Below are 25408 nucleotides of genomic sequence, written 5' to 3'. Positions count from 1 at the left end.
AGTAGAGTTATTACTTGAAGTTAATGATAATCACAGGGAAGCTGTTTGGAAAGCACTTTTCTGACAAATAAACAGCATGAAGTAAGAATACTTGGCCTCTCCTTTGGAGAACTGCTAGCAATCTTCCAAATTAAACTGCATGTTCAGGGAAAGCCGAATCCTTGCAAATGTGCGGGGAAAGCAAAGCTGCCAATTTGACTGAAGGAAGAAATAAGTAGAAACAGCACAGTGATACGAAAGCAGGATGAGGGACAGAACAGATCTGAAAATTGATCTGAATGCTTTGTGTGAAGATTTGATTTAAAAAGGTGAAGGGTTAAAGATAAGCTGAGAATTGGGAAATTGGGCCCATGTCTTTATTTGAGCAGCAAAAGTTAAAGCCAGGAAAAATGAAGTGGTAACGTGACTTATGACCTCCTCAATTTAATTTTTTGAGTTGGAGATGATTTATATTTGTTTTAGGCCTACTTTAAATTCACAAGCAATGGGGGCAAAAGATTTTAGTCATCGATGCACTCTCAGATGTATTAAACGAGAAAAAGTCAAATGCACAAATGCCAAGTGTGCTAACAGAAGTCCCAGGTGCTCGTGTGCAGACTACGCTGCCCGAGTTGAGGCCACCAAAAACTCTTATGTCAAGGCACCCCCTGCAATTGATGCTTATAGTCTGAACTTAACTGTATGTTGGGTTGAGCACTCATTTGACTTTTATTTGTTTGTACTATCGAAAGTCAAACATTTTGAAATAATGCTAAATTGTTCAACCTCCACTGAGCTGCACTCAACATTGCAAACGATCGCATAAAATGATTTAATGAAGATGATGCTTAAAAATACCCCTTAAGCAACTCGGTTGCCGCAGACTTAATTACTGGATCACTATGACAATCAAAAACCTAAAGCCAGTGGCGACCAATTAGCATAAACCGTCGGTCATGGTGTTAAGCTGCCCATTTGCACATTGCTGGCTCTCCGGGTGAGTCACTGCCTGCGACTTTTATCGGCGTTGACGTGTCCCGAAGATGCACGTCCACACCAATCGGCCTCTGCTGGTTGTTTCCGTCCTTCTATGATGTGCGAACTATTTAAAGTTAGCCCCTGTGTGAAATAGTACCTGACCTTGAAACCTAATAACAGCTTTGGCCACTCTCAGAAGCAACAACTGAAATCAATCAATAAGTGGTATTAATGTTTTTTTAATGTTCTTTTGTAAAGAGTCTGTTAATACTTCATAAAATGCCATTTAGGGATAAAAAAAAAGAAGGGTTTTGTTTGCTAAAATCACTTAGTGGCAAGTACCCAAATTGCAGAAATGGAGCATGCTTTTTTTAAAAGCGCAAAATTTGCATTCCTGATGATTTTTGTCGTCTACTTTCAAACCCGATCACTTTTTTTTCTCTCTGCTTTCTTGTTTGTTGATTCTTTTGTATGCTGCCAAGGATATGTCTACCAAATTATTGCATTGGCCAGCACTGCCCATTCATTTCCATGTACTGCTTTGTATTGCCCACATAGACCATGGCTTTGGTGTATAGAAGGTGAGATCCATCTGTGGGTTTCAAAGTGCTCTCAGGGATAACGGTCTTTCAGGGTGTGTGTATTCAAGGTTTGTTAGGTCTGAGTGCAAAAGTAAAATGAGCTTTTACGTTGCTTTTCGGTGAGCAGTGGTTTTCGCCTTGGAACTTTGCCATAGATGACATTTTTGTCATTATTGTTGAGTCATGAACACTGACTTTGATTTGAGGCGAGAGAGACCTGCAGTTCTTAGATGTTGTACAGATTTTCTGGATAAGTCGTCGCTGTGCTGTTTGGGTGATTTATGTAGCGACTTCTGGGAAGAGTCACAACAGTTCAATGTTTTTTCTTTTTGGGATATCGACTCTCTATGGATCTCTAAGGAATGGCATTGCATGTATTTGAAATGGACTTCCTTCCTCTCGGCTTCTTGATATCGTGACATATGCCGTTATACAAGCGCATTATGCATTGCGCTAACAGAACATTTCCTCGACATTGTTAATTATGCCTAATCAGTCCGCAGATGAGCCTTGAATGAATTATCCGGGCTTGTCATTTGCATATGAAAACTTCTCAAGCCTCACTCTCGAATTTCAAGGTCTCTATCAAACCACAGTTCGTCCTTTTTTTAATGTTTTTTTTTTTTTCATGACTCACCGCAACAAGGTGCGCCATTCGTCTCGACTCGGCGTCTTGCGTTAGCCGGGATGAGCGGTTTGTAATTGGAAAGCTGATTTGATGGAGTTTGCAATTTTGCCGGGGCCATGTTTAATTCAGCAGGTGTACTACCATGGTAGCCGCAGGAGGGGAAAGCGACGGAGAGGTGACAGGAAGTCAGGATGGATGAAACAGAATAAGGAATAGAAGAACACAAAATAGAGCAAGGTGGGGGCCTGGGGGAGGGGCATAGAAGGCCATTAGGGGATGCGACAGGAAGGTGAGCGGGGGGGGGGTGGTACAGTAATGGACGGAGACATGAAAGCAGGTCTGCTGTGTTTAGTATCAAACAGATGAGCGCTGGCGGTGAGGTCACGCGCGTGAGCACGGATGGGCTTTGTGGACTCACCCACCCACACAAACACACACAAAAAAACATTTTTTATTTTTTAATAACGCTGTCATCTCATCATTGCTTTGTTTTTAAGAACACATTAGCTGGCTTATGTAACAAGTTGAGTCATTTTTGGACTCGCGTACATCTGACTATTTTTAAAAGTTGAAAGAGATAATGGCTGTGTTCAGATAAGAGGGTGAACTGCAGTGAGACAGTCATGATTAATATAAGAAATTTTGAAACAAGACATCCATCAATTACGGGTTAGCTAGACTCTTTCCCAGATAACTTTGGGTACAGCTTGGACCACTTGCACAGCCAACCGCAGGTCATTCAAATAGCCCTTAATACTCACATTCATACCTAAAGACAATTTAGATCTTCAATTAACCTGTCAGTAGTAAACCGATGGGAAAAACATGGCGAGTGTGGGCGTCGCCCTTTTTACTTCTCGGGTGTGCGACCAACTGGCAAAAAAAAGTCTTTGGTGAAAGCATCGAAAAGAAAGGCCAGAAGTCCAATGCAAAACTTTGGTAATAGTGCATGCAACATTTAAGGCATGTCAAGTTTACACAAGTATAAAAAGCCGACTATTTTTGACAACACAAAAGCCAGAGTAGTTTTGTGCAACATGGTGAAGCAGAATGTGGTTCATTAGGCAATATTTTTCTCTGTCCGCCAGTTTGTGATCACAAGGTGCAGACAGCAGCTGTGCCTGCTGTCAGAAGATCTTGTGTCCTGCATCCCTTGCTCTATACAGTCTCTTTTGTCCTTATCTGCTATGCAATCCACACCACTTCCTTTTTGTGGGCAAAAAGCCCCAACTGTTCGCTGACTAATCGTCAGCAACGAAAAGGGTTGGCTAATTAGCGATGAAACAGGGAAGGGAGGGGAGAAAGGAAGTGTCAGGGTTAAGTGGTGACTAATTCACCGCGTGGGTTGCTGCCAACCTCCCGTGAGACTATGGCAATCTCCACAGGAGCAACACAGCACTCGGAGGCGGGGACGTCGGTCTCGCCGCTGCCGTCGTCTCATATTAGCCGCTTAATCTGTCTAATATAGTGAAAGAGCATCTGAAATGTACATGTAATAATATTTTTAAAAAACTGTCGCCCTGTCCCGTGTTAATGGCGTTTGTGTGTCGGGCGCTGACACTTTAATCCACAGCCGTATAAATTGCCCATTGAATTCTGCCATTCCGAGTTCACATTTCAATATTTAAATGCTATTTATGACATTAGGAGTTTGGTAACTCCCTGTTTGAGGTTAATGTGACACTTTAAGTGATACGGTTCAGTGTGCGAAGGATGACCGAAAAAGAGCAGATACGGAAGAAGAGGCAGATTTAAGTAACAAATGTTTATTGAGTCTGTTGATGAATGGGCCCGAGTTGTCGAATTTGGACAGGGATGAGGTCGAGCGCGGCCAAGTTGTGGCCAACAAAAGGCGAGGCGAGCAAAGCAGACATGCTGGTTGCAGTAACTCTAAAATGAGTAAACACAGAATTTGAAGTGGCATGCCTTTATGTACTGCAGTGTGCCGCTATAAGAGAAGCTCACAGCAAAAATAAGAGGAAAAATGCTCCCCAGCTTCGGTAGGAGCCATGACTAGGCGATGTACCCACTGAGCAGAGACAATGTATGCCTGTGAGCGTTGTCACATGCTTGGTTTGCATGTATTACCACTATAATATCTTTGACATCTATAGCCGTGAATGGTCGTGAATGAGTTACTAAATAATTCACAATTATTTCTAAGAATCTCAATTCAGCCACTCCTGTTTGGTGTTTGCATCTTCTCCCTTGCTTGCATGGATTTTCTTTAATTACCCAAGCTTCTTTACACATTCCATTAAGACTGGAATGCTTGTCAAACTATGCCCTGTGATTGGCTGAGGACCAAAATCATTGGACGGTAACAGTATTTTGCACAGTATATCTTGTATCTCACATATATTTTCATTTATGATCTTGGTTATTTATATCTGCTGCATCTGACATACTCTCAATACACATGAATATGTATTTCGCACTAAACATGTTTTTAATTTTCCTTGCCATTTCATTTTCTAATAGGAATCGGCCACCTAAGTGAACAAAAAGCTGGCTGTGCATCCGTCAGCCCAGCGTAGCAGCTGGTAAACTCATTCAGCTTGATCACACATGAAAGTAAGCGCTGTGTTTACAGCACCAAGCAGCCTGCCACGCTTTGTATTTCTAACATAAAGAAGCTAGTATAACAATGTCCGACATTTTCACAGTTTTGCAGAGTGAGTCAGATGTTCTGTAGGAGGCTCAGAGTATAAACTTTTATTTTTTCTTTAAATGTTCGTGTAGGTTGCAGAGAATCAGAAACAAAGCAAACTGGCTTTATTAAACTGTAGCCAAAAAATGCTCAATATTTATAAATGAGTCATTAGTAGGTTTTACACTTTTCAAACTTCAACTATATGCAATGGAACCATCAGATGTGTGTGTGTCCAGGTTGTTGGAAGGCTTCATACAATTTTTGCATGTAATTCCTTGACATGGGATTTGCTTATTGCAGTCTACTTCAGTCTTAATTTCAATGTATGTCATGAGAGCCGTGCTTGAATTTTTGAACTCAGAATAATGCTCAGGAAGATGAAACAAAAGCCTTGAAATTATGAATGTTTGACCAACAGTAGCAATTAAATGTATCCCAGAATCATAGAGAAGGGCATAATGTGTATTTAGAGTCCGCTCTACAGCGACTTTGAGACCCCAAAATGTGTTTTTAATGTTCTGACGTTGGGCCCATTTATATTCATGAAGGCAGAGGTTGTAGGCAATTTAATGGGAATGCGTGTTAGAAGCAAAGACAAAATGTTGTTGACCTGCTGAGCCTCATAAAACCGTATTAAGGTCAAACTGGTCAAAGATGAATTTCTAGGGAGCCTCAAACTTTGAGAAAGAAAGACAAAGCAACATCATTTTACATTTATATATATATATATATATATATATATATATATATATATATATATATATATATATATATATATATATATATATATATATATATATATATATATGTATGTGTATAATTTCTAAAGCTGAAGAGGACACACAGCCCAATATCTCACACAGCCCGATATCTCGCACAACAGAGACCTGCTAAGTGACTCGAGCAAGATACGACATGTATCTCATTTTCAAAAATAGAACCTGTGAAGCAGCTGTGATATTGTGCATTTACAGCGACCATGTGTCCTTGATGACAATACATACATGACATGTAACAGCTGAAGTCCTATTAGAAAACGTAATCACAGTAGCTAAACCATAGACACAACTGAAACACTATTTTAAAAAATGTATATGAATACTGTCATTGTTCAATGAGATTCAAAACATTAATATATTGTACCCCAAAGTATGATATCATTTCAAACACATTGTTGATAAAAATAAATGACTTATTTCATTTGGGAAAGAAAAACAGCAAACAATATGCACCTTAAGTGTAAATGCACATCCACATGTGGAAAAGACTCTCCATTTATTTCCCTTACAACCCAGGCTAAACCTAGCTACTCCCTGACATAGAAAACTTATCTCTCAGTGGAGCTATATCACTTCAGGATACTTCCACTTTTCTGTTTAGACCGAATAATTCAGAAAAACTGTGTTTCAGCAACTAGCTGGGGATATGTTCCACCAAAAAATTCAAATAAGTGAATTCATGCAAAATGAACTGCAGATATGCAGGGGATTACTGAATGAGATTTCTTTCCCTTTGTCAGATATAAAAAATATATACATATACCAGTGATAATATGAATGGGATCGACATGAAATTTGTCAAAATCATTATGTTATACATCAGTTAGTCAGTTATGCCATTCATGCATTACTCTTGCAAATTATTCTGTCTTCCGGCACTATCCCTTATCATATGCTTAAGACTGGAATGACTGAATGGATTGCTTTGATTCAATGAATTATCATCGCATAGCTTCATCACAACCGCCGAGCACACTCCTATGACTATTACCCCATCATGTTCCAGTTTGGTAATCATGTCCCATTTGCTGACCAAATGGTTAAAAACAAGGATGTTTACGAGTCGTTCTGCACTACATGCAGTTCATATAAGGAACAGAAGAGGAAGCCCAGTTAATTTGGTGAATGCTGATCATCTCTGGGAATTTTCTGCAATAGGAACACTAAAACAGTGGATGAGAAACTCATAAAAGTTCTTGTTTACTTCAAAACTAGGGAGCTATTTGCAACAGAGTGCTGGTTTCACGGACAAGGCTTTAGACCATAAAATACTAAAATACTTCTTTATGCTTACCTTACACTTGCACATTTGTATTTAATTATATGTAAATGGCTTTATTTCTGAAACTGGGCACACAATCATTGAAAATATGTAAATAATTGTGTCTGAAACTGCCATCATATGTTCAAGATGATGCATTAGAATATGCATTAGTCACAGAAAAAATAATAACTCAATAAAAGTAGTTTTAACGGTGGAGTCGGCAGTTTATACACTGAACTGTGTGCACGTGGCATATGGTCATGTCTCCAAACACAAAAAATTTGCCATCTTCCACCACGTTAACAACACGGACCAATCCTCAGTGCGACTCTGCTTACCTTTTGGCTTTAACTCCATGTTAAAGATAGTGATTTCCAGCTTCGCTAGCAAGTCAGGGGTGATGAAACTCAGTTGCAGGGGTGGTAATTATCTAAATTTCAGATACACATTTGAGAAAATAGTGAGCCAAGACAAAAATTATTTGTTCAGGCACAAATAAGGCACACATGAAACCTCAGTTTACTGTAAATAGAAAAGGATAAAAAGTCACTCTTTCTTAATGTCCCCGAACGATGACACAGTTGTCACCATATAATATTCTATAAACATCTCAATTTAAAGTGCGTTATAAATAAAATCTGTCTTTAAAATTCTTGGAGCATCGCTTCTTTGAACTTACCTGTGTGTTACAGTTGCAAGGCAATATTGCCTGTCACTCTGAACGCCTGCTGCAATGTTTACTGATGCTATCACTCGCTTCGTTTATAACACCACTGCTCTGACAATAAATGAGTAAAAACTCCACCGCTGCATTTTCTTTCATCAATTTTTTTTCTTTTTTTTTTTTTTTTACAATGACAGAACCAAAGTAACAATATATAAATCAAGCCCCAGCAAACAGCTCAGGTCAAGCGAAATAACGCCCGACCTCTCTTGCACGGTTTGTGTGTGTCTTCCTATTGCCCCCCCCAGTGTGCACTGTAGCGTGTGATTAAGATGCATTCTGTAATATTTGGAACACTTTTTGCTAGATGAATTTCACGGAGGGATTTCACAAAGGCATTTCAATTGCGTCTCTGTCTGTGTGATTTATGGCTGGACTTTGCTTTCTTATTAACATGAAAAAGTATTTTTCCCGCCGCCCCCCCCTCCACATCCCCCGTGGGCTGCCGCATAATACCTCGACAGGAACTAGAGTTCCATAGGTCGACGATTACGGCGGTCGCTTCCGAAGCAAAACCTGTTATTACTGCCCTTCAGGGAATGTTACAAAGTATAATCATGCAATGTTTTGTTTTTTAAAGAGAGAAAGCGCCAGATGTTAGCTTGCTTCATCTGCTGTAATTTAGCGAGACAAAAGAGATGTATAATGCAGATTACTGAAACATCTGTTGGCCTGTGAGGCACTTGACTTATTTACGATATTTGACTCAGAAACTGGACCAGTTCTACAACCACTGTGTGAAAATGAGTCAAATGAGAAGATTTTTAAGGAGTGCCAGTGAATGGGCTGCAATTAAATTCTAAAGTCTTGCTTTTGTATCTTAAAGTGTACCTCTAAGAAGGAATTGTCTTTTTCGAATGAAGTCAGTTTCATTTTTCTTTTAGTAGTTACCAATGGTCACTCCCATGTTTTTAAATCTGTGCTTTTCAAAATGTGATCGAACTTGTTGAAAAGAGCTTGAGAACAAACATACGGTACTTTTTAAATCCAAGACCCATGACTACTTTATTAAAGGATTTTTGTGGACTGTTTCAGATGATGAAATAGTGCTAGCTAATGTACAGGAGAGGTAATATATTTGTCAAATACCTCATGCAACTTGTCGTCCTTCAGCTGCTGATGACGAAACACAAACGTACAAATGTGGGCCTCGACAGGCCATCCGACAAATTGAATTTAATAACATTTGCCGTAATTGCCTTTCAAAAAAATAATAAATAATAACAAACTGTATGACATCACGCTGTATTGCTTCACGGCGGGGACAATATGTACAGAATGGGAGCAAACAAGTCAATACTGTGTGGGAACACCAAATTGTTTCACAAAGTCATTCCTGGGGCAAATTATCATTATCGGATCAAAGTCCTTGCCCTACCGACAGCAGCGAGCGGCAACTTAGCCTCAGCTAAACTCAGCTAGAACAGGAAAACAAAAAGACCCAACAAATCTTATCTTTATAGGCTGAGAACAAGTTTGTCTTTTTGACTGAGACCAAAAAAAGGGCACATGGAGCCATAATAAATCAAGTTAGGCGGTCTTTTGTATTAAGTGTCAATAAAAAAAGCTTCAGAAAGCAAAAAACAAAGTCGACTTTTGCATTATTAGGGCATTTCAGATGGATGATATCATCTTTCAAGCATTCACACTTTGTACTAATCAAACTAACGTGCTATTAACATAACCTTTTTATGTAAAAATAGTTTGACAAATGACAAGACTGTTGATAGTCTCTAATCATCTCTGCTGTATTCTTGTAAATCTGACATCCATACTGTACTTAACGCTCTTTACGTGTCACGTCGGAAATTGTTTCTCTCCCACTGAAGCGTTTTGTCAAGTGACGGTCCGCTTTTTCTTTTTGAGCGCGAGACGAAGAACGCGAGCTGACATCGTCGTTATTGTGTCCGCCTCTTGCGGCGTTTGAAGTATTAGTCAAGTCATCCCGAACAAATAGGTGGTGGAACAAATGGCTGAAAATGAAAGGTTCATCCCTCATCAAAGCATGAAACCCGGTGCTGTCTTGTTTGCGACAAAATGAGTTGACGTTTTCTACACATGCACTCAAATCTACACAATGCACGGCCAGTTTGATTAGGATTTATCTTTGCTTCATTGAATTCCGCAGTTTTTATTCCACTTACAACTAAAACATTTTTTTCTCATTTTTTTGTTTTCAAAAACAAATATGAGCCAACGAGCAGGACTAGTTTGCCAACTGCGTCTTTTTTTTTCTCCAGTGGCACAATAAATGAGCATGGTTAAAAGGAAGGCCTCCAAACAGTGTCAACAGGGTATATATTTTTTCATTTCTTTTGTTCATTACTGAATTGAAATGTTGGTGGGGAAAAGAAAGAGGTGACTGATTTCAGTATAGCCCATTGAAGTGAATGGAAATGCAATTCATTTATTCCAGTTACACAAAGAACTCATTTTACCCTAATAGTATTATTGAAAATAAATACAGTACAAACACAAGTAAAGTAAGTAAAAACACACTTTATTATGAATAAATAACACAATTCCCTTTGCTAGCAAATAACTGCAAATAGTTTTAGTCTCACATAGGTAGGAAATTCAACCAATGGACAACAAAGCTTCCACCCATGATAATTTTTTGTTTTGTTTTTTGCCATTTTGTGTTCCTCCATGTTAGGTGTTTTTGAATTATTATTTTCATTATCCTCCCCCAAGAATAAGCATTGTAAACTTACACTACAATCACAAACATGATCACCTTTGCAATGCAGCCAACTTTTCAATTATAAATGTGTTGGCAATCCTGACTCCATCTTTACTTGGTGTGGACACGTAAACGATTGCCGTTAGGTTGATATAACTCATTGCAGCACATTGCAGCATGTGATTCACCTGAGAAAAGCGCAAAACATACTCCTGAACCTAAAAAAAAACCCAAAATCATCCAGTATTCAAGACATCATCAATCATAATTTGTTTTAACATTTTAACTGCAAGAAAATCTGTAAGCAATTAAAAAGGAAAAATGGCTCAGCAGGATTCAAAGACAACATGTTTCTGGAAGCCCAAAAGTAGACATCTAAAAAAGAGTTACGAGCCTTCAAGGGGAGGAAGAAAAAAAAAAAATCATCTTCCTGTTTACTTGCTATAATAAAAATATCAAAGTGCTTATTTTGGACAGTTCTAACCTGAGCTTCGTTAGACTGAGCACTCGAAAAACAACTTTATTTTCAGTCGAGAAAAACAAACGTTTATGATGAAGCAAAGCAATCAAAAAAATGTGACATCCCGCTTTAAACGTGAGGGTTATCAGAAATCTACCGACTTGTATTTGAAGCCGACAAGACGTCGTCATAAAGGCCGACGGTGTCACAGTTTTCTTTTTTAAAAAAAGAACGAGTTAAAAGAAGCCGCACATGAACAAAATATCCCAGAAAATACAAGATGTTCTCAGCAAAGTACAAATACACATGTAGAGATCAGTTACAAATCTGGATGGTGGTTAAAAAAAACTGCGATTAGGAAAAAAACAAAACAATAAAATGTTAACAAGAACAATAACTTAACTTGAGCTACATCCATGCTAACTCTAAACTTCCTAAAACGACACTGGAATTCAAATAATAATTTAGAACATCCATGTTAAGATCTTGTCTTCTTACATTTAAAAAAAAAATCCCCATAGATGGTAAAGTAAAATTGGTCCAATAACCATCACTAATGCAGAACCAAATGTTTTGCCATTAAATCATTTTAGTCGTTAAGTACATTTGGCTAATTGTAAGTCCACATTATGAGATGTTGACGAGCGTGTCGTTAACAACCGCATACGTGGCTAAAAGATCCGAGATACCGCATTAATATTTCATGCCCAAAACTTCCTAGCTAATCAGCCCTTCCTCTTTTTTGTGACTTCGAGGACTCGTGCGTTTCTTTTTTTGGCGTGCCGTTTAGATGTTTTAAAACGAGTGAAGTGAATCAAATGCCTGCACGTCGCTACAATATAAATACTGCATGTTGCCATTTTTTTGTAGGCCGGAATAGAAACACATAGTGAATAACCTCTGATCTTATTCTTGTTTTTGTGAAACGACCTCAGGCCTTACCATTAAATTCCGTGACAAAAATTGCCAGTGAGATTTAAGCATTTATTTACGTTTGTCATTTTGTATGTGACACGCCAACACAATGTAAAGCCCTGTGAGTTACAGGAAGGCCATAAAGCAATAATCACCTGTGTTCCAATTTCCTCCCTCCTATGCAGCCTGCCGTACCATTCGTCTACCCTTTACGTGCTGTGATAGGTCATTAAAGTAGTCTTGGAGTGGTGAAGTAAAGCACTGAATCATGTCTCCCCATTCCATCTGCCGGCATGCTTAATCTGGGGCGCAAGGGCTGGAGCGCATATGGCCGCCGTTTAAGGTTTTATATAACAACTGGCAGCCAATGGGATTCACTGAAAATGATTGTGATGACAGTGAGCTATAGATGTGCTGCTTTTAGTGCTTTCTTTGGCTCATAACTGAAGTACAATTAATGTTATACAACCAAAAGTCTCTCTGTGGAATTTGGCCAAATGTGCCTTGAAAGTCACAAAAAATTTGGAGTTTGATGTTAAATTGCGTCTGAGTTCAATTAATCATCAAAGGAATACATCGTTTTAGTTTTTGCTTTAAAAAAAAAAAAAATCTACTATGGAATATGATGACATCATTTTCCATACTCTTCAATAAGTAGCAAAAGTTGTCACATAGCAGCATAGGGAATTGGGAAGTGAGAGATGCTTTTCTCTGTGTTTTTCAATTAGCAAGAGAGCTTGTGTATCACATTTTGGATGGCAAAGCTTTCTCAAATGAATAATTTACATCGCCCAATATGGCCACTAGCTTGGCAGTCGCTGTACAGTAGCATGCAAGGGAGCAAATCAGGGGAAGTCACGGATGTATGAAAATGGTCATCTCACTCGGGGATAAAGTCTGTATAAAAAATAGTAAAAGTATAGTATAAAATTGTCTTCGATTTAAAAGAAAAATGCTGGGGGAAGCAAATGGTTGAGTCTCAGGAGTACCTCAGGGCTCAATATTGAGCCTTTTGAAGTAGTGTCCATATGCTACCATGAGCCACGTTGTGGTGGCTCTGCCTGTTTATTAATCATATAATATGACGGGGGGGGGACAGTCACCAGAGGTGTCAGAAAAGTAAAGTGAAATTGTTGCCAAGTTGGCAACCTTGAGTATTTTGAATTTGACAAGTGGATATAATCTTTATCCCTTGAGTATTTTCATCAAAGATTGTCAAACATTTGATTAAGACATTTGGTTTTAAATTGTGAAAAGGAAAACATAGTTATATTTTCCTTTATAGTTGGATTTTTGGGGATATATAGTTTTTTGTTTTTGTACTTATTTGGAATTTTTTCAATTACTGTTTTTTTTTCTTTTGCCTTTGCTTTATATATTCATCTTCTTCTTTTCACGCAGTGGTGGTCACAGCAGGCCTTTTCCTTTGAATCTCTGTGGTCCTTTTACAATATTCTAATGGTGCTCACTGCTGTGTATTTAATTAGTCACGTCCTTGTTCCACCACTAAAGCACAGACACCAAGCAGCATGTGTTTTTCAAATTATAATGCAGCGATGGTAAATAATGAGTTGGATGTGCTGTTTGTGGTTTATACATTTCAAAAAGCACAAAAGCTGATATGAAGAAATCGGTTGAGTCATCGATCAACTCGTAAAAATAGAAATAGCAGTCACTGAGTTTCCAACCTTGGTCGTCAGTGTTGATTGACAGTTGGTCAGCTGTAAACAAATCAGTACACAACTTCCTCGCCTGCTCCTTTTTGACTCCATCCCAGCAGGTATGGGAAGCTCGCTGTATTGTCCCACATTCGTATTTATTTTTTTCTCACCATGTACGTGTGTCCTGTGAAGTAATATTGAGAGCTGGCCGTGTTCTAGAACTCTGAGTGACAACAGACCGCAGTGATAATTTCTTCCTCCATTGTTGTAAAGTTTGGACTCCAAAAGCACCTGTGCATCACGTTGTGTGTGACAAAGCCTATTGGCTACTGGGAAGTGATTTAGGATTGGAACTCAGTCATAAACCGAGGAAACTGCACACACTGTGCAATACAACAAAATCCTCAAAGCAGGAGTTCATGACACGCTGCGAGATTCCATTCAGTATTATTTTAGAAATGGTAGTTAATCAAGTTTTGCGAAATTCTGTCAAAACGCATTGTTGTTTTTTAGTTAGCATCAACGTGAAACCTGCGAAAGTGAGAAGCCTTTGAATAGTGACACGGTAGTGATGGATTAGCATATTTTCGTTGAATGACACACACTACATAATGATATAAATTTGAGCTTAGAAAAACAGCAAAGCTCAGTTTTGTTTACTTCTGTGGAAATAAAAAATGCAGGTGGTCTGTGCCATTTCACACATTCTCCCGGCAGATAATGCGCCATCCAATGGCGGCTTTTTACCTGAATGCCTAATCACGCTTAGACGTTTTAGTTCTTGAATATGCCAGGCACGAGCTATTGACTCAATGACAGTCCGTCTGCTTTAGCGCTTCAACGTGGCAGACTGCTGTAGAAAACCTGGCACTTTTATCCTCAGGCTTAAAGGTGCTCTGCCACAGAGTAACAGAGAGATTTCTCTATCTCTTGTTTTTTGACGTGCGTGTCGGCGGTCTCATGAGTACACGTCGCGAAAGCTCCCACGCAAATATATTTGTAAGCTCAATCTGGCAGATACATTTGTATGTTTTTTGCTCCTGTCGAAGAAGATTGTTGTCAGCTTAAGGAAAAAGTTCAGCAAATAGTGATGGTGAAAGCGGTAAACTTAGCAAAGAAGAAATGCAAAAGGCTGATGTACTGCTTTAACCTTCTGTAACAAAAGCGGAACCGCAAATGTTTAGAATTCTTTGACATCTTGAATTATACAAGCTCAGAAAGTTTGCAGGTTTTTTTGGGGTTGGAGAGACATCATCTATTTGCTGAAAAATTCCCCTATTCACGACAACCCTAATATTTGCTGATGCAATTGTTTTCGTTGTGTTGCATTCAGGGAATTTGCACGTTGGAAGGTGAGGAATACAGCGATTGAGAGGCGGGACCTGATCCGGAACCCCGTGCCGCTCATGCCCGAGTTCCAGCGCAGCGTCCGCCTGCTGGGCCGCAGACCGACCACGCAGCAGTTCATCCATACGATCATTAAGAAATATGGGACCCACATTCTCATCTCGGCCACACTGGGAGGTAAAACGGCTTCACTACTTTGGATAATAGTTGAGGACGGAGGAGTAAAAAAACTAAATAACGTATTTTCCGCACTGTAAACCGCACCGGATTATAAGGCGCATAGAATAAATAATTCAACGTTGCTCAAACATTAATGAATCACAATATAGTAACACTCGAAATAGTGAAAACTAACAATATATCAACTCAACGTTGCTCAAACGTTAATATCACACAACACACAAAATAAACACGTAAAGCTTACTTTAAAAAGTTAGTCCTCATCCACAAATCCATATTGGTCCATATATAAAACGCACCGGATTATAAAGCGCACTGTCGGCGTTTGAGAAAATTAGAGGTTTTTAGGTGCGCCTTATAGTGCGGAAAATACGGTACCTTTCTACCAACTGATACATACAATATAGGACTGGATCGATTCCTATTCATTCATATTTTCGACTTCTTTTTACAACCTAACCATCCAAACATTGTTTTTTAACCTTGAGGCTTTTTTGTCTCAAGTTGCAGGTCAATACACTTGTTACAATTTGACTCTCGGGATTGCCCATTAAAGAAGACCGTTATAGAGGACAATAAAGGTGCTCAGCAGGCTAGTAATCAAGAAGAAGAGGCTAATTCTCCGCGTGACCACCAACACTTTTATGCTCTCAAGAGTCATTATACACCAGGGTAGGGAAGAAGTGAATTTTCAAAGGCAACTTAAATTTCACTGGTCAACTGTAAAGAGTGCCATTAGTGGTTGGCCCATTTGAGTGTAATATGAAACCAAATAGAAAGAGAAGAACTATAGAATACACTGACATTCTTGGGTGAATATTTACTTAATGGTCCTCACTTTTCTGGGCCTGTTCTATCAAGTCAAATGACGCTTTGGCTGCTGTCTATTTCTTCGGAGAGAGCTATTATCCTTTTCCATATAAAATTTGACATTTACATTGTGCTCCATTGCGACTTAAGACATTTTCCATCATATTTTACCTGCTGAAGTTTGACTCCCTAACATTATTTTTGGTACACAGTTCAATTTTTTCATTTCTTCTTGATTACTTTTTTCTTTTCAAGCCTCAAGTCTGAAGTGCAAGCACGCTCCCATAAAAACTGCAGGACATCATCAGTTATTTTGACTTGTTGAAGAAGTGCCTTTTTATTCATTTATTTAACTTTTCAAAGGAGAAACTTTTGAGAAGTCTTGCAATACTGAATTGGCAGTGGAAGAAAGGTAAAAGTAGTTTCATAGGTTAATAGGTTACATTATATTATTGTAGCACATGGTGAATGAACACTTCTAAAATGTCTCAAAACAGGCGCAGCATTCATGTGTTATATCCTCAGTAATTTTTTAAATGATATTGAGATGAATGAAGTCTCTTCATGTAACAAGTTAAGCAGTGTCAATATGAGGTAAACAGAAAACCAAGATTAAAAGCATTCACATGAGCTTGGTCAAGGAACAAATTCAATTTGAAAGTCAGGTACCACCATTTAAGATGAATGTGAGTGTGCTTAAGATTTCTGGGCCAATATTCATGAATTACTGAGTGTTTCTCCTTCATTGAAACATTTGGACTTTATTTGACTCAAAGCAAAGGTTCAAGTAGGTGCGAATGCTTTAAAGTTGCCACAGAAAGACGGTGGTAGCTTTTGACGACTGCTTTGAGTGAGAGGGGAAGAACTTGAAATGTTTTCAACATTTCAGACTCCTCAACAAAAACGTAAGTTGACTGTCATAACTGACAAAACTATCAAACTATCCATGTAATTGCTCCTCACTTCTTTTGGATACACTTGGAGGCTGAGAACAGAAGCTCGAAATGTACTTTACAGCGCTCATTTCATGTGCTCCAGCGCCCCACACAGTGCTTTTTTGGATAGCGAGGGATTTACTGCACAACTGGGCCGATACATAAATGGTAGGGCCTGCTACTGCTATCAAATTTACCGCGGAGGGCGGATCGGCTATTGTGCTAAAGCTGTTTCAGATACGTCATATTTCATCAAATAGCCGCTGGCTTGGCAATCATTGTAGTTTTTGACTGCTCCCTTTTTGCTCTCAGCACTAAAACAATTATAACTCAGTTGTCACATTAAGATCTGATCCTGCTTCAATGCTGCTACTAACCAAAACAGCAGCACCTACCTGGGAAATCCGTTGTAATATATTGTGCAATCATTATACTATGAAATGAATGCATGTGTGCTACCACCTCAGCAAAATTGATGTCGCCATCGAGCCTACCGTATTTTCCGCATTATAGGGCTCACCGTTATAAGGCGCACCTTCAATGAATGGCCCATTTTAAAACTTCATTCCATATATAAGGCGCACCTGATTATAAGGCGCACCTTCAACGAATGACCCATTTGAAAACTTTGTCCATATATAAGATATATATACATTTGGCCCGCGGGCCGGACTTTGGACACGCCTGCTGTAGTGGCTCAATATTGGTCCATATATGACGCACCTGATTATAAGGCGCACTGTCGACTTTTGAGAAAATTTGAGGTTTTTAGGTGCACTTTATAGTGCGTAAAATACGGTACATTATAATCTTTCATATGTCACCTACATTATCATGCTGTTTACCCACCATCACATGTGATGCTGTATAAAATGTTCCAGGTAGTTTTGGGAAGAAAAAAGGGGCACAATTGGACTACATTTTCTCCTGCCTAAGGGTTGCTAGAGATAAAGGAGGGGGCATTTATCTGACAAGACGTGCAGTGGAACTTAAACGTAAATGATTGATTCAGAGCACCGAACCTGTTGAACAGAACGAGCGGGTTGTCAAGTAGATTACTCCTTTAGCGTCAACAAGCAGTGCAATATAGATTTCGGCTGAGGGGGAAGAGAGCGGGCGCGAGAGCTCATTCCGCTTCCCCCTCGTAAATGCACAACCTGTGATTGGATCCGAGGTGCTTTCATTGCGACAGTCCTCTGTGCTCAGTGGCACGCTCACCGAAATGGTTTATTGAAATGACTCGGCCGGGGTCGCGGGGGATTGTTTGGTGATGTGAAAGAGAATCTAGCAAAAGCGGCTCGTGCTGCTACTTTTTGTCACATCACTCACCGCTTTCAAATCTTTGTGTTGGTCTGCTGTCCATTCAAAACATGGTTGAATATTTAGGATTGATTTCTATGACAACAATTCAAGGTGTTTTGTGAAAAAGGCTCATTTATGCTCCGGCATGTACAAACAGTGTTTTACACACTGTGTGTTGAATTAATGTTGAGCAATTAATCCAAGTAGATATTAATCCACTCAAATATGAAAAAAAGTACAGAGCCTATTGTTTTTTTGTGGTATTTCTGTAATGCCTTAATATGCCACATGATAACAAACCCTGGCTAATAGGAAAGTAATAATTGGTGTCAAGGAAGAATGATACATTTCAGCTCTGAGGCTAAGATATTTGAACAGTATCTCAAGCAGGAGTCAGGTTTAGCCTAGGTTGTTAGCGGGAGTTATAAAACAAACAAACTTTGAAGCATTCATATAAAAACTGTGTTCAAACTGTGTTTGTGTTCAAATAATATCTTCTCATGATATTGTTTATTTTCACCAACACTGCATTAGTCTGGAGCAGGTTTCACTGGAATAAATAATTGGATTCCTTAGACATGAAAAATAAATACATGAAAAAAAAAACAAGATAAAAATACATGTCTTATAGTTCAAGACTGACAGTTACAACAATGGACATTTCTTCTATAGAATCAGGAGGATTTTTTATAACATACTGCAGTGGTTGCCTGTTGTGAAGCACTTTTACGTTGTCCTAATTATACACTGAATTATTTTTTCTATGCTTCCCTTTACCGTCTTTTTAATCGATGTGCCTGTCATACTTAAAAGCATCTCTTTTGTGACTGAATGGAAAAAAAAAATCATCATTTGGCCTCGCTCCGCTGGGTGATTGCCATACATTGCATCACCATATAGTTTAATGCTTCTCCATAAAGTGATCCACATATGTAACATTAACACAGGATGGAGGGCTCCATCCTTTCCATTACTGTAAAACTCTACTTGCACTCTACACCCTTGTGGACATCACTGTAGATACCATGGATACATTTGCAAACATATGCAAGGAGTTACTTAGTGGGGGGCTTTCAAGGTGATACACTACATTGTTTTTTAAAAAGCTTAAACAAAAGCGCATTAATTGTGATTATGGGCAAGCGGGGTGGTCTGTAATAGAAATTTACTGCCAGAGTAGAGGCAATAACCACAAATATTTATGAAGCTTCACGCAACGCTAGCTTCCTATAAAAAGAACTTAAATGTGGGAATAATATTAGTGTGCAGCAGTGCCATTGAAGCGGGGCGCATACATGAGGATTTTTAACATCCAAACAGATTTGTAAAATGTAAGAGATCATATATGACAAGGAATAAATGTGGCTCAAGATTTTCAATACAGAGAAGACCTCCCCTGGAAATTATGTGTCTCCTCTCCCTGGAAAATATGAAGAACTACGGGAGGAAGCAAGGCTTACTATTATCTTATCTATTCGCAACATTTTGGTTTCACACACTTGGTTATTTTAATTTGAGGTAAATGACTTAACTGATTTAAGATATGATGAACCAGCAGCTCATTCCCACCAAAGTTGACCAAATTGGTAATGGTCAGTTAATAAATTGTCGTCATCTCTCTACAACACCTATTTTACGAGCAGATCCAGGTGGAATGATCCCCCGACCCCCCCACCCCCGCAACAGTAGTTTTAAAATAATATTAAAGATTATAATAATAATAATTCATTCAATTAATTTCTTTCATTTAATTTCTTTGATGCACGTGTCATATTTGTGAATGAAATAAGATGACACCACCCACACATCGCCTGAAACAAATCCATCAAAATTGTATTACACCACCTGCGCCACAACTTAGACCTGTTTTCACCTGGTTTCACCTCACCCAAACACGCCAAACTAGAATTGCCCCAGTACAAAAATAAAGATGATTCATCTTTATGCTGAACGCACCAGCGCGCGTCTACGAATAGGCCCCAAGGTCTTAATACTCAAAGGTAGGGAGCAGAGTAAAAACAAAAAAGGTCAGGTACCTCTGCTCTAAACATTTAACACTTGCTTAGGATAATCTTTTAGAAACATCCAATAATCGGGCCTTTGCCGAGTGATTGCGAAAGGGAGAAAAAATTCTCAGTCTGTGTGCACTCCGTTTCAGTCATCTGGCTGGCCCCGAGGGGGGAAAGGTGATTTTGTCCTCCAACCAGGCACCAGACTGCAAGTCCTGGTCACCACAAGTTAAGTGACCAATTCACATGCGTCGCTCAGGGACAATAAAGCGTTGGAGGGCACCGCGGATGTGAGCGTGTGTGACACACTCCAGCCCGGCTGCGGGCGTTCGCATTTGCCTTTTTGTTGAACTGCAATCTTGGAAAGACAAGGTCACGTGAGCCTGTGGGATTGAATCGGGGCCGTTTGCTTGTTTGCTCCTCCGCTCGTCGGAATGAGATGTGGATAAACATGATGTTTTATAGAATGAGCAAAGCGCAAACCTTTTGAGAATGTGTCAACACACAAATGTATGACATGCAAATCACCAGCGATTGCCGCACGGCGGGTAAATATTTGGACGTGTTATGGCTCAGTGCAGTCACATTTCTCCCCCGCCCGTGTCTGAGGTGTCGTTGGTCTACTACATTTTTCTTATTCAGTTAAATACACTCCTCTAAAAGCCATACTAAATTTTGGGAAGAACAAGCTAGAACAAATGTTTATTTTTATATACCATGCAAATGTGTTGAATGGATTTTGCCTTTTTAAAACAATTCCCTTGGGCTTCTTTTGTGTGTGTTGCATGCAATGGTAAAAGCAACTACTGTATTTTCCGCACTATAAGGTGCACCGGATTATAAGGTGCACCTTCAATGAATGGCCCGTTTTAAAACTTTGTCCATATATAAGGCGTACCGGATTATAAGGCGCATAGAATAAATAACTCAACGTTGCTCAAACGTTAATGCAATCACAATATACTAACACTCGAAATAGTAAAAACAATAACAATATATCAATAACTCAACGTTGTTCAAACGTTAATATCACACAACACACAAAATAAACACGTAAAGCTTACTTTATTAAATTAGTCCTCATCCATATATAAGGTGCACAGGGTTATAAGGTGCACTGTTGGCTTTCGAGAAAATTTGAGGTTTTTAGGTGCGCCTTATAGTGCGGAAAATACGGTAACCACCCTTTATAAAAAATATTTCATCTAGCACTGGATCATTAACTGTCACATGCATCATATCCTATATCGGCTAATAGTAAAATGTCGAATGCTTGTCATGTGCTTTAAGTGTAAAAAGAAGCTAACAGAATAAAAATCAAATATTACTCACCCTGTCATTAATCCTTGACAGAATATATCCAGAACAGCACCGCTGCCTAGTGGCATTTTACAGATACTGCTACTGATATTAAGTTTTTAACGTCGTTCCCTCTACATCCCCCATGACGAAAAAACCCCCCGCAAAAACAGTTTGACATCATTTCCTCTTTGCTCAAAGCTCTGTCCCAGCAGGACATACACTCTTCCTCAGCTCAATGTTCGGTCACACTCCAGGAATGCTAACAGCTGATTCTGAACCAGTGTAAATTGTGTGTGACCATGCTCATTTTTAGACAGTAGAAGAAAAACACTGAGGTCAAACCACTCAAATAAAACAAAAAAAGCTTAACATATTACTCTGTGGGAATAAATCACTTTTTGGCCTTTTCTACTGTGCAGGATTGGTAGTTTTTGCCTCATCTGGGCTTCATAGCCATCCATTAGAGAAGTGGCATTCTCAGAATGCTTTGTTGCCGTTATAATTAACACGTGTGACTGTGTTTATTGCGAAATGTGTTATTTTGTGTAGGCAGTAATGCAGTTACAGGGGTGTTGTTATTATTGCTAGTTTTGGCATTAAATTATCATGACTTCTGTTCAAAAATTCAGAGCGTAGTTCAAATGTGCCATTTGGTTATTTAGAATGCACATAAAATACACGAAACGAATGATAACATATGTGACCTTATTTCAACTGTCTGAAACTGCCTTCTCGTTAGAGGTAAGAAACCTACCTTGTTAAATATTTGCCGGAGTTTCAGTGAGACAACAACAAGACTGCTCATTAGGGGCCTTTGGCTACATTCTGGTAGACAACCTGCAATACTGACAAAGTAGCAACAGGATGTAAGAACAAGGTCACATTCGTTATACTTCCTTTCATTGTGTGCAGTTTTTTTTCTTTATCAATGAGATGACACATTGGTAACGTTTACGTGAGATGAAATTGCTTTTTCATAATGGCAGTGAGATTCACCTAACCTTGGATTAGTATTAAAGAAGAAAAATGTGATTATTGGCCCGATTGTGCCAGCATAAACAGAAGCTTGTGGTGCGATGATAATGTCAAAACATCCTACTGCATATGGCGCACAAAATAGCTCGGCGTAACAAGCAAGTCCAAGACACTACATGCTCCTAGCGCCCAGTTCGTTTCAAGTGATTAGAACATCATAGGAACGGTACAGTCCTGTGTTCAGTTTACTTGCTATTTCTGTCCCTAGCACATGTATCTAAGACCTTCCTTTGTTTTCACAGAAGTAATTCCATCGCAACAGAGTAAATCGAGAGTCTTTTTGTGCCATTGTGTAGATCCCAACCGGGGATTGAAGCAGCAAACCTTTGGAGTTTTTTCCTGAAAAAGTGGGGCATCTGCTTTCTCCAGCTAAATGTTACATAATGTATTTATTTATTTATTTATGTATGTATTTATTTATTTATTTATTTATTTATTTATTTATTTGTTTGTTTAGTATATTTTATTTATTTATTTTTCATTTATTTTCTACTTTTTTTTTAATAATAATATACACTCCAGCTCTATAGAGAATGGATGGATGACTCTATTCCATGTTTTCTTTTTAATGCCAAAGCTCGCATGGCACGTCTACAAACTGGATACTGTACAAGAAATTAATTGGTGTCGCTTGAACCATGTCATCTAAAAAAATGCACATACTTGGTAATAACCGATGTTATATATTCCCTTGTAGGAGAGGAGGCGCTGACGATGTACCTGGCCAAAAACAAGCTGGACAGGAAGCTCGCCAACGCCACTCAAAATGTGGAAGCCCTCCACCAGCTGGCCTCCTCCTACTTCATCGACCGTGATGGCACAATGAGGAAGCTGCACGAGATCCAGATCTCTACCAATGCTATCAAGGTTGGCTGGTCATGAATAATCACTACAGAATTTTGTCTACAATCTGTTGATTACAATAGTAGTCACCCACAGGCACCTGGTAGCCTTTATGGTTCACATGAGTAACCAAAAAAAATCTTACATAGGAATGATACATTGTGATTTTTTTACAGCGATCATTCTTGCCTTGCAGAAATATATAAATATTACATATTGATATTTCCTACCTAATAAAATCATTGCTGACAATATTGAGAAATCGTAAACAGCATCCGTCTCTTTACATACATCTAATTAGCATAAATAATTGCTAACAATTCACAATAATTTGATTTAATTTATTTTTGTGTTTGTCATAGATCCTATTAGCATAAACAATTAATAACAATTCACAATAATTTAAATATATTTATTTTTGTGTATGGCAAATTGATAGCTCTTCACATTAACAGTACCAAAGTAGTACTTCTCGGTTTGCTTGGTGACAGCTGAACTAGAGAATGCACTCAACAATCGATGCAGAACCATTCTAACCCAACGCTTAAAGCTCCATTACTGTCCTCAACACTTAATAACAACAAGAGCACACGCTCCATCTATTGTCTGCAATAATAACCTGATGATTAAATGACAGTTAGTGTCTAAGAATAGAATACAATCAATTTACTACAATGAAAGCTCTACGCAAAATGGATCACTAGTAACCAGTATTGTCATCATCAATGCAGTTACTGGTGTTCTCGTGTTTCCATATGAAACGACTTGCATGATCACTCAATCTCAAGACAGGAGGGGAGCAAATAACACCTTGTAATTTATTACACCAGCCTGAACCATATCACGCTTCACATTTTTTACAGGTTGAAGCCCAGTGTGAGGAAAGGGCTATAATGCAATGCATGCGGCTGTATGTTGAATAAATAATACTGCCCAGGGCCCTCAGAACAACAGTCCGGCTCTCTCCAATGACCTTGCCGGCACGTACATTAGTTATTTATTCTTTATGTTTTGAAAAGCAATACCTTGAGTATTAAAGTTTCTCGTGTCACTGCAGTAGGATGAATTATTCTATGAGGGTTGCGTCCCGTGTTTCTTTGACCACAATCAGTCGTCAGATTTTTCTTCATTTTTACTTAATTCGCCATGTACAAATTCATTTTTACTAAAAATGTGTCCAAGATATGACCTAAAACAATTACTTTGAGGTAGGGAGAAATTGCTAGCAAACACATCGTTTTCTTTTTTTCAAGTGCAAACAATCAAGGCCCAGATGGAATCACATGACCCCATACAGGAGCTGAACAACAAGCTGTTTATTTCAAGCCCTGGCGCTTCAAATTATTTAAACTTATTTGGCTTTCTAAAATCTCACAATCCCGCAATTCTTAGATGGAATGAAAGTAGAAATAGACCGAGCCACAGAGAAAATGAAATGTCGCACTCCTTGCTACTTGTAATCGGCCTCTGCGAATGTAAATCACTTGGAATTTTTCAATCACCAACGCTGGGCTAAATGGAGTGCTGCTGAACAAAAAAAGTAAACATCGGCTTGAAATCCCTCTTTCCTGTTCCAAATGGTAAAGGCATCATAATGCTGGATATCATCTTTCACTTCTAATAACAGATGGTGTTTGTGTAAATAAAAAATATATAACGTATTTTCCAGGCTATAAGGCGCACCGGACCATAAGGCGCACCTCAAATGAATTTCAGATGCAACAAATTACTTTATAATCACAAAATAATGATCCATAGTCTTTTTGATTCATGATTCATAGTCTTCAGCGGGCCACTTATGATTGATTTCATGACACAATGCTTCGGGCCAGTTTAAATTTAGGAATTTGGTCCATATATAAGGCGCACCGGACTATAAGGCGCACAGTCGGCTTTTGAGAAAATTTTATGTTTTTAGGTGCACCTTATTGTCCGGAAAATACGGTACATATTTAAATTATGTTGGAAAAAGCTGATTTTGTCATCATACAGGTGTTCACTATTTAAAATTATGTTTTAGTTTGCTTGTTTGGAACTTATTTCCCGAGTAGCAGATTGTACTAGCCATGAAATTTGGCTGCTTCACAATTTAGTTTTTTTCTCTATCTGTTCAAATTTAGGCATGATGTCCTAATTTTTTGTGCATCCAATTTTTAGGTGATTCGCTTGACTAAAACTGATATCTGGGGATATCTTTGGGATATATGTCTTCGTCGTCTTAATTTCCCATTAGTGAAACCTCTGTACATTTGCACTACATGTTTTGCCCCTTGGCAATCTTCACTTTTGTACCCTGCGGACAAAGTTGCTAATGTGCTTGAATGTGACCTTGTCAACAAA

General features: G+C 38.8%; 1 protein-coding gene across 2 annotated transcripts in view; it reads left to right on the top strand.

Annotated features, from left to right (window-relative positions):
• The window catches only part of brinp1 (bone morphogenetic protein/retinoic acid inducible neural-specific 1), a 120952-nt gene that overhangs the window by 59776 nt on the left and 35768 nt on the right, over positions 1 to 25408 (top strand). For both annotated transcript variants that reach the window (XM_049737468.2, XM_068652748.1), the window contains 2 exons: positions 14639 to 14829; positions 22923 to 23092. In XM_049737468.2, the coding sequence (XP_049593425.1) occupies positions 14639 to 14829; positions 22923 to 23092 (361 nt within the window). The remainder of the gene's footprint in view (positions 1 to 14638; positions 14830 to 22922; positions 23093 to 25408) is intronic.

This window comes from Syngnathus scovelli, chromosome 13 (assembly GCF_024217435.2).
Source record: "Syngnathus scovelli strain Florida chromosome 13, RoL_Ssco_1.2, whole genome shotgun sequence".
Taxonomy (NCBI): Eukaryota; Metazoa; Chordata; class Actinopteri; order Syngnathiformes; family Syngnathidae; genus Syngnathus; species Syngnathus scovelli.
This window is presented reverse-complemented; position numbering and strand designations above follow the sequence as displayed.